Source organism: Mchenga conophoros, linkage group LG2, assembly GCF_057382185.1.
Source record: "Mchenga conophoros isolate Kocher_MC1m ecotype Shallow Benthic linkage group LG2, M_conophoros_male_GT1.1, whole genome shotgun sequence".
Taxonomy (NCBI): Eukaryota; Metazoa; Chordata; class Actinopteri; order Cichliformes; family Cichlidae; genus Mchenga; species Mchenga conophoros.
In genome coordinates, this window is record NC_140527.1 from 19,488,940 (window position 1) to 19,499,788 (window position 10,849).

The following is a 10,849-nucleotide window of genomic DNA, read 5'->3' on the forward strand; positions in this document are numbered from 1 at the left end:
ACCTATTCAGTGTTTTTTATAAGACGAGTGGGTGTGACTGTGATGGATTTAAGCAACTTCAAGCTCTTGTGTTTATTTTCTTCTTCAGATCACCATGGGGTCGATTGGAGATGACAGCAGCATGTTGCTGATTGACACAGGGTGCTGAAAAATGCAAATTAGTCTACTGTAACTCAAAATCTGGTGATTTGTTTGTACTTGAACTAAAAGGCTGAACACATTCAAGTCACCTCAGGGACAAGAAAACCTTTACGAGCTCTTGGTAAGCATCTATGACCAGTGTGAATTAAGTGCTGATGTTCTGGAAAAAGTTGACTTGAAAGCTTTCATTTTTGTAATATTTTTTATTGCCATCTGTTCTTTCGTTTGGGACCTTGTGATTTGGACTGAGGTAAGTCCGTCACTGAACTGTCATCTTCCAGCATAATCTCACTGGTCACTGTGGTAAAATGACAAAGGTGGAAAAAAGAGGAGAGAAAAGTGCTTTACATTGTAAGGTAGACCCTACAATAATAGATACAGAGAAAAACCCAACAATCATATGACCCCATATAAGCAAGCTCTTTGGTGACAGTGGGAAGGAAAAACTCCCTTTTAACAGGAAGAAACCTCCAGAAGAACCAGGCTCAGGGAGGGGGTGAGAGAAGGAAGACAGGATAAAGACATGCTGTGGAAGAGAGACAGAGATTAATAACAGATATGATTCAATGCAGAGAGGTCTATTAAAACATAGTGTGTCAGAATCAGAATCGTGTTTATTGGCCAAGTATATGTGCAGACACATACAGGGAATTTGGTTCCGGTAGATGGTGGCTCTCAAGCACAGCAATGTAAATCACACACACACACACACACACACACACACACACACACATACGGGTCTATGTGGTATGGCGGGACTATACTACGTCAATCCGCCCGGTGGTGGTTTAAGTGGACTACCCTTTTGAAAGGACTTAGAGCCAAGGGAGCGAGGTTAAAGTGTTCGAAAAAATCTGAAAAAAATTTGGGTCACTTCAGACCTCATACACTCCCTATAGAAGTCTAGATACACTGATACACACCAACCAGACTCTATTGTGTTTTCTGGAGACATTGTCCACTTGACAACAATGTGTTTTATGAGGTCCAAAAAAAACAATATTGGGTCTTTAAAGGGACAATGATGTAATATGTAAATAGCTCATCATTACCATGAATACACATCTGACAGGACACAGGATTACTGGAACATCATTTTATTAGTGTTCTTGGATCTGAACATTAATTTTAACCATAAATAAAAAAAGAAATCTATGGACAAAAATGCCCACGCTTCCCACAGAAATATAAAAATATAGAAAACAGAAAAATTAAAAACATTTAAAATGAATTTTAATAGTTTAAAGGTAAATATTAAGGGGAGAAAATATGCATTTATAATTTTTTATTTTAAATATAACCCGTCAAAAAAAACCCTAAATAAATTAAATGTAAAAATTATGAAATACAAACTACTTCTGTATTTAACAAGAACTTTTTTTTCTTTAAACAGAACATCAGTGTTAACAACAATTGGCAATCTGACCAAGATGTAAAACCACAGCTCTCTAAACAGTTATTTTAGTTCATTTTTTTCTGCCTTTTTGCAGTTAATCCTCTGTTTCTTACAAAATCTCTTATGTTTTGAACTGTTCTTCCTGCCAACACCGGATCTTCTACCAATTTGCAATGACTGCATTCATTTTTGGTGGCTAGTTTCCCTTCGTTTATGTGGTCTTTAAAATGCCTCATCACTGCAGCAACCTCAGCCTTGGACCACATGTTTTTGGGAGCTCTTCGGGAATTGTGGGATTGAGCAGCATTTTTCTCTGGAAGATATATAAAGTAGTAGTAGTTAAAACAAACAAAAAACCAAACAAAAAAAACAAAAAACATTTGGTGGTTAAAAGAATGGATGCTACCCTGTACTAACTTCTGAAATGTGTTGCTACCATCAATATCAAAACGAGCTAAAATTCTCTTTGAAAATTTATCAAATTTCTAAAATGAGACATTTAGTGTTCCGCTGTGAATAAAAGACTGAATAAAAAGTTGAATAAAAGTCTCTTGATGCATGCTCAATCATCCAGGTAAGTAAATCCCAAAACGTTGATTCTGTTAATCTGGACGTAGCGTTTTCAGTGGGAGAAACATTTTGTCACTCATCCAAGTGACTTTTTGCCACCACTCTGCAGTTTGCCATATGTTGCAAAGTGATGAAACAATAATAAGCTTAGAGAACCAACTGCACCCCTTACCTTCAGAGGGAGCAGCAGTCTCACTTGCTGCAGGCATTGTGAGTGGTCCTTCATCTGCTGATTACACAATTTGATTAAGTTTTAATATTTGTAACAAACATTTTATCCACAGAAACCAAGCTAGTGGTAACTTACCACAATCTACAGTGTCTTGGAGCTGCGCTGTGTTTGTGGAATCAGCTACTGCATGTACAGGCTCACTGGTGCCACACGCCAACATTGTGAGTGCTGTGTCATCATCATCTGATTCACTCTCACTGTCCTTTGTTTCAGCATCACTTAATGCAATTTCATCTGAGAAATTGTGGGAAAACCCCCCCAAAAAACCAAACACAAACCCCCCAAAAACCTCACATTAACAACGAGATATGACAAAATACAGAACAAATACTGGAAATTATAGTACATAGTTTTACTATTTAAGGCCACCACTCTGCAGTTTGCCAAATGTTGCAAAGTGATGAAACAATAGACTTCAAGAACCTTAAATCATGGACATTTAACAGAATGGTCTGTGCTTTTAGGTTTTAATTCTGTTGATAAAGCATAATATTCAACTACTGCCCTAATATTTGCTCCTTTCAATACAAACCTTCTATTTTGATCTCATCCAGTGATTTCCCCTGGATCTGGGAAAGTTGTCCTTTTTCCAGTGTTAAAAGCAGTTTGGAAATCTTGGCCAGCTGTGTTGTGGGAACTGGTAATCTGTAGAATTCGCGGTGAACGCGGATATCATGACCCAGGAAATCTGCAACCTGATCAAGTTCGTTGTTTTTCAAATTAAGGACTTGTGAGAGTGTGGCAACATGTTTTCTGAGCTGTGTCGATCTTAGATACTCAGGCTGCTTTGCTCCACACTGGTGTGCATGAACACGCAAGGAGTCCATTCCTCTGTAATGACTCATTGATCGGGGTCTTGCAAAGAGGTAGATATTAGTGGCACAAATACCACAGTCAGGCCTCCTACTAACCAGTAGTGACAGAGCATCCAGCATGCTTGGTGTTAGCAGAACTGGAACATTTCTGTCCCTTTTTCCCATTATTTCTATTCTACAGAAATAGTTACAGAGTCTCTGTTCCATTTCTGAGAGCCCCATGGCAACATCTGTGTGGAGTGCTGTTTTGTCTCTTTCAAGAAAACTTTTGAGGCGCATCTTTGAAACCTCTCCAGAACGTCTTCGGTTGAACACAATGATTTGTGAGAGTGTAACTTGTGCAAGTTGGGCATAATTCTGAGCTGTGGCTTCGTTCTCCAAGCTGCAAAAGGCACTTTCTGCAGATTTTTGAAGGTAGTGATGGAGAATCCGAACATCTTCTGTAAAGGGCAATGTTGATGGCTTGTTAAACTTTGCCTCACTCAATGTGTTCAAGGCACGGTGAGACACCATCTCAGACCATTTGGAGACATACAACTTCTTGAACGCATCAGTGGACTTGATTAGGGCTTCATCCTCTGTCATGAGGGCACGACAATGGATAATGTCAGACATTTTATGCAGTGTATGTCCCAGTTTCAGCGCAAGGCTTGGAGTTTTGTATGACAGTGTCTCTTCATCAAAACCTGAAACTTTCTTTACTGCTTGCACAACTCTCTGGAAATTAGCAGGCTTAATAGCTTCTTCCATGTTATGCACTGAGAATTCTGTGCGCAGACACAACAACAAACGTCCCGCTTCACGAAGCTTCTGTCGTATATAATCATACTTTGTAGGGTCTTGTCCATGTTTATTGTAGAGGGACTGGGCAAACTGAATAACAGTAAAGTCATTTCGCACAGCTGAGGCAATCTCATCTTGTTTCATAACAGCAAGAACCTTCCAGACTCCACTTGACACCTGCGGATAACACTGAGACTCCAGAGTTAAAGCCAGGCCGAGTACTTTGGTTCTTCCAGGTTCTTTATCCGTGTCATCTTTTGGTTTGTTAGGACATCTGCGGACATGTCTCCAAAGATCCTTGCGAACATACATCCCTTGACAATAAAAGCAATGAGCAAACTTTCCCTCTACTGCTTTAATCTTGGGTCTTCTCTTCACTTTCAGTGGTCCCACTCCACCATGCAAAACTGCAGCATTATGCTTAAAATTTCCCTTATTTCTCAATTTCTCTAACAGACTTTTACGCTCGTTTGAGTCTCTAGGCAGGGAAAATGCATGCACAACATCAGGAGCCGTTTTGTGCGTTTTCAGGTGGCGGGAAATTTTAGCTTGTGGTTTGCCACAAAAATAGCAGTAATTTCTTTTACTTAAAGTCATTTTTTCTGATTCAGTTTCGCAAAGCTCACTTTTATCTTGTGGCTTGTCCTTTGTCAAGTTGTGGATTAAATTCGTTGAATCTGATTGTTCATGCGCTTTGGAGATGTCATCTTGGCATAGCAGACCTTTTGATGTGCTTGGCAATAATGAGATGTCTTCATCTGAATCTTCATCATATGACTCTGAATCTGGCACATATTCTTCTTCTGATATGCTGTGGTTGCCATCATCATCGCTTGATATTTGATCCAGAACTGAATGTGGCAATCCATCCTCCCCTGAATATTCAGAAATTTCTTCTTTCTGGAATGTAAGAACAAAAGTTTTTTTAATTGATCAATACTTTAGACAGGTAAAAAATAAACTGAAAAAAAGTCAAGCCAAATATGAATGGGATACACACCTGTGTTGACTGGTGGCAATTCTGATTTGCCAATTTTGCAAGGCAAGATTTGTGCCAGACCCCTAAACAAACTGAAACACATTTTGATAGACTTAATTTAGCTTTGCAGTTCTATTTAAGTGAAGTAGTTTTTTGTCAAAGCATTGCAGTAATGTCAAATGCTGAAAAAAAAAAAAAAAAAACAAAACTGTTCACATTAAGGATATTTTAATGACTACACATACACTGCTAATCCCCCTCCCCCCCCCAAAAAAGGACATCCCAGATGTGAATGAAGGAATTATTCTTATTAAATACTTTGTTCTTTAGGTAGTTGAGTGGCATGAAAGTGTGTAGTTGAATGTGTGTGGCCTCCAGATGCCTGTACGACTTCCCTACAATGCCTGGGCATGCTCGGGATGAGGTGGCGGATGGTCTCCTGAAGGATCTCCTCCAAGACCTGGACTAAAGCATCTGCCAACCCCTGGACAGTTTGTGGTGGATGGAGTGAGACATGATGTCCCAGATGTGCTCAATTGGATTCAGGTCTGGGGAACAGGCGGGCCAGTCCATAGCATCAATGCCTTTGTCATGGAGGAACTGCTGACATACTCCAGCCACATGAGGCCCAGTGTCGTCTCGCATTAGGTGGACCCCAGGGCCAAATGCACCAGCATGTGGTCTCACAAAGGGTCCGAGGACCTCATCTTGTTACCCAATGACAGTCAGGCTCTCTGGCAGGCACAGAAATGCCACCCCTCACCATTACTGACCCACTGCCAATATGATCATGCTGGAGGATGTTGCAGGCAGCAGAACATTCCCCACGGCATCTCCAGACTGTCACGTGCTCAGTTTGAACCTCCTTTCAGCTGTGAGGAGCATAGGGTGCCCGTGCTGAAGTTGCCAAACTTTGTGTTTTCTGGCAAATGCCAAACATCCTGCATGGTGTTGGACTGCAAGCTCAATCCCCACCTGTGGATGCTGGACCCTCAAGCCACCCTCATGAAGTCAGTTTCTGACCATTTGAGCAGACCGATGCACATTTGTGGCCTGTTTGAGGTCATTTTGCAGGGCTCCTCTTGTTCCTCCTTGCACAAAGGTGGAGGTAGCGGTCCTGCTGCTGGGTTGTTGCCCTCCTATGGCCTACTCCACATCCAGGTAGCACCTCCATGCTCTGGACACTACACTAACAGACACAGCAAACCTTCTTGCCACAGCTCACATTGATGTGCTACGCTAGATGAGCTGCACTACCTGAGCCCCTTGTGTGGGTTGTAGACTGTCTCATGCTACCACTAAAATGAAATCACCGCCAGCATTCAAAAGTGACCATAACATCAGCCAGAAAGCATAGGTGCTGAGAAGTGGTCTGTGGTCACCACCTGCAGAACCAGTCCTTTATTATGGTGAATTGACTATAATTTCCACTTGTTGTCTACTCTATTTGCAAAACAGCATGTGAAACTGGTTGTCAGTGTTACTTCCTAAGTGAACAGTTTGATTTCACAGAAGTGTGACTGACTTGGAGTAACATCGCATTGTTTAAGTGTTCCCTTTATTATTTTGAGCAGTTTATGTTATGGAATGGGGAATTGAGGACAATCCCAAGTATACCATTTTTACAAGGTCCTGCACCAATGAGGTAATACTGCATTTCTTTAATTAGACGTGACCACCCATTAATTAAAAAGGGAGCAGTGTTCATTTCAGCACGTCTTAACTTGTTGAACTCTATTAATGCTTTTTACTATACACTGTACCTATTCACTAAATGTCTCACCTTTGCACTTAAAGCCAAGCCACTTGAGGGAGGAAACCGGTCCCACACACTGAATGCACTTGTCCAAAGATGATATTGTTGTGCACACCAGACGATGATTGTGACACTGTTAGCAAAATATTGCAACATTTATTTGTTTTGGACAGTTGGAAAGGTGTGTTTTCAATTCAGTTGCAGATATCAACTAATAAACTTCGTCCATGTAAATCACATCACACCCAGGTGACTGCCAAACACACACACACACAGCATCCATAAAGAATGATGATAGATTAAATTATTAGTTCATTAAGTGGTACACTGGATTATATTTACCCTTTCAGGCTCTGGATGTTTCAGGTCCAGATCATTGTTTGGAAAGCTGTTTGGTTGCGGCTTTAGGCAGCTCACAGTCTTCTGAATCTGGCTGGTCTCAGTCTTCGTGTGTAACAGATAGAGAATGAAGACAAAAGAACAGTAATCTGACAGTTACTAAAAATGCATCACTCAAGAGGATGAATAGACCATTTCACTATCGGCAAATAGCGTAAGGTACACATCGTGCATGAGAAACATTCATTAAAATCTGTCCTAGGTCAATGTTACCTCTTCAAAATCTTGCACTGAAGAAGAATGCATGGCTTCTGAGCCTTGCTGAGGCATTTCTTCATCAAGATCCTGCAACAAAGAAAAGATGGCACAAAGATTAGACCAAGTGCTCTTCTTGCAACTGTACTGGGCAGTCCTGTGCTTCTGTCTTTAATTTGCATGTGTGTGTGTGTGTGGGGGGGGGGGGGGCTTTCCACTCAAGAAATGTTTTCTTCTGAAAAAAATACTGGCTACAATAATTAACAACTGATTCCTTTGCAATCATCCATCCTCTTCCACTTATCCTTATCAGGATTGTGGGGTAGCAGTTTTGGGGCCTATACCAGCTACCATAGGGCAGTACAACCTGGACAGATCGCCAGTCTAACATGGAAGGACAAGCATTTGCATTCACACCAAAGGGCAGTTTTGAATCACCAGTTAACCTAACCCCATAAGCTACATCTTTGGACTGTGGGAAGAAGCCAGAGTACACAGCCAGAGAGAGCCCATGCATTACAGCAGTAAAAAGTGCCTAAAACAAGTTAAGAAGTTGTATAGTACTATCTATCTTAATGTTCAAGCCTGAGTTTCAAAAAATTTCAACATAGAAACAAAGCACATGCAGTCAGCTCTGCATGCTGTAGGTCAAACTGTCAAGACATACGAGAAGACCCCTCCTAAAACCAGAGTGATGTCACCATGAAGCAAACTTTGACGGAGTCCCCCAATAACAGTGTGGTCCTCCTAAGTCACATTTGGGTGGTTAACACACACACACACACACACTCAGATGTTATCCAGACTTGCACTTTGAAACAATGAAAAGGACCTACAAGCCACGGTCCATGTAAATCACATCACACCCAGGTGACTGCCAAACACACACACACACAGCATCCATAAAGAATGATGATAGATTAAATTATTAGTTCATTAAGTGGTACACTGGATTATATTTACCCTTTCAGGCTCTGGATGTTTCAGGTCCAGATCATTGTTTGGAAAGCTGTTTGGTTGTGGCTTTAGGCAGCTCACAGTCTTCTGAATCTGGCTGGTCTCAGTCTTCGTGTGTAACAGATAGAGAATGAAGACAAAAGAACAGTAATCTGACAGTTACTAAAAATGCATCACTCAAGAGGATGAATAGACCATTTCACTATCGGCAAATAGCGTAAGGTACACATCGTGCATGAGAAACATTCATTAAAATCTGTCCTAGGTCAATGTTACCTCTTCAAAATCTTGCACTGAAGAAGAATGCATGGCTTCTGAGCCTTGCTGAGGCATTTCTTCATCAAGATCCTGCAACAAAGAAAAGATGGCACAAAGATTAGACCAAGTGCTCTTCTTGCAACTGTACTGGGCAGTCCTGTGCTTCTGTCTTTAATTTGCATGTGTGTGTGTGTGTGTGTGTGGGGGGGGGGGGGGGCTTTCCACTCAAGAAATGTTTTCTTCTGAAAAAAATACTGGCTACAATAATTAACAACTGATTCCTTTGCAATCATCCATCCTCTTCCACTTATCCTTATCAGGATTGTGGGGTTGCAGTTTTGGGGCCTATACCAGCTACCATAGGGCAGTACAACCTGGACAGATCGCCAGTCTAACATGGAAGGACAAGCATTTGCATTCACACCAAAGGGCAGTTTTGAATCACCAGTTAACCTAACCCCATAAGCTACATCTTTGGACTGTGGGAAGAAGCCAGAGTACACAGCCAGAGAGAGCCCATGCATTACAGCAGTAAAAAGTGCCTAAAACAAGTTAAGAAGTTGTATAGTACTATCTATCTTAATGTTCAAGCCTGAGTTTCAAAAAATTTCAACATAGAAACAAAGCACATGCAGTCAGCTCTGCATGCTGTAGGTCAAACTGTCAAGACATACGAGAAGACCCCTCCTAAAACCAGAGTGATGTCACCATGAAGCAAACTTTGACGGAGTCCCCCAATAACAGTGTGGTCCTCCTAAGTCACATTTGGGTGGTTAACACACACACACACACACACTCAGATGTTATCCAGACTTGCACTTTGAAACAATGAAAAGGACCTACAAGCCACGGTCCATGTAAATCACATCACACCCAGGTGACTGCCAAACACACACACACACAGCATCCATAAAGAATGATGATAGATTAAATTATTAGTTCATTAAGTGGTACACTGGATTATATTTACCCTTTCAGGCTCTGGATGTTTCAGGTCCAGATCATTGTTTGGAAAGCTGTTTGGTTGTGGCTTTAGGCAGCTCACAGTCTTCTGAATCTGGCTGGTCTCAGTCTTCGTGTGTAACAGATAGAGAATGAAGACAAAAGAACAGTAATCTGACAGTTACTAAAAATGCATCACTCAAGAGGATGAATAGACCATTTCACTATCGGCAAATAGCGTAAGGTACACATCGTGCATGAGAAACATTCATTAAAATCTGTCCTAGGTCAATGTTACCTCTTCAAAATCTTGCACTGAAGAAGAATGCATGGCTTCTGAGCCTTGCTGAGGCATTTCTTCATCAAGATCCTGCAACAAAGAAAAGATGGCACAAAGATTAGACCAAGTGCTCTTCTTGCAACTGTACTGGGCAGTCCTGTGCTTCTGTCTTTAATTTGCGTGTGTGTGTGTGTGTGTGTGGGGGGGGGGGGGGGGGGGGGGCTTTCCACTCAAGAAATGTTTTCTTCTGAAAAAAATACTGGCTACAATAATTAACAACTGATTCCTTTGCAATCATCCATCCTCTTCCACTTATCCTTATCAGGATTGTGGGGTAGCAGTTTTGGGGCCTATACCAGCTACCATAGGGCAGTACAACCTGGACAGATCGCCAGTCTAACATGGAAGGACAAGCATTTGCATTCACACCAAAGGGCAGTTTTGAATCACCAGTTAACCTAACCCCATAAGCTACATCTTTGGACTGTGGGAAGAAGCCAGAGTACACAGCCAGAGAGAGCCCATGCATTACAGCAGTAAAAAGTGCCTAAAACAAGTTAAGAAGTTGTATAGTACTATCTATCTTAATGTTCAAGCCTGAGTTTCAAAAAATTTCAACATAGAAACAAAGCACATGCAGTCAGCTCTGCATGCTGTAGGTCAAACTGTCAAGACATACGAGAAGACCCCTCCTAAAACCAGAGTGATGTCACCATGAAGCAAACTTTGACGGAGTCCCCCAATAACAGTGTGGTCCTCCTAAGTCACATTTGGGTGGTTAACACACACACACACACACACACACACACTCAGATGTTATCCAGACTTGCACTTTGAAACAATGAAAAGGACCTACAAGCCACGGTCCATGTAAATCACATCACACCCAGGTGACTGCCAAACACACACACACACAGCATCCATAAAGAATGATGATAGATTAAATTATTAGTTCATTAAGTGGTACACTGGATTATATTTACCCTTTCAGGCTCTGGATGTTTCAGGTCCAGATCATTGTTTGGAAAGCTGTTTGGGTGTGGCTTTAGGCAGCTCACAGTCTTCTGAATCTGGCTGGTCTCAGTCTTCGTGTGTAACAGATAGAGAATGAAGACAAAAGAACAGTAATCTGACAGTTACTAAAAA

The 10,849-nt window shown here is 41.4% G+C and overlaps 1 protein-coding gene across 4 annotated transcripts; it reads right to left on the reverse strand.

Annotated features, from left to right (window-relative positions):
* Positions 1-1,019: 1,019 nt before the first annotated feature.
* Positions 1,020-7,112, reverse strand: LOC146581849 (uncharacterized). Of its 4 annotated transcripts, none has more exons than XM_085287546.1 (7): positions 7,015-7,112; positions 6,700-6,805; positions 4,938-4,999; positions 2,872-4,837; positions 2,415-2,573; positions 2,280-2,336; positions 1,020-1,850 (listed from the first exon to the last, which is right to left on the reverse strand). In XM_085287546.1, exons 4-7 carry the CDS (start codon positions 4,532-4,534, stop codon positions 1,603-1,605), a joined length of 2,127 nt encoding a protein of 708 aa, XP_085143672.1. In that variant the 5' UTR covers positions 4,535-4,837; positions 4,938-4,999; positions 6,700-6,805; positions 7,015-7,112; the 3' UTR covers positions 1,020-1,602. The 4 variants fall into 4 exon arrangements, with proteins under 4 accessions (XP_085143672.1, XP_085143680.1, XP_085143656.1 ...); XM_085287554.1 differs by having other exon boundaries at positions 2,280-2,333; positions 4,938-5,008; XM_085287530.1 differs by having other exon boundaries at positions 4,938-5,008.
* Between the last annotated feature and the right edge of the window lie 3,737 nt (positions 7,113-10,849).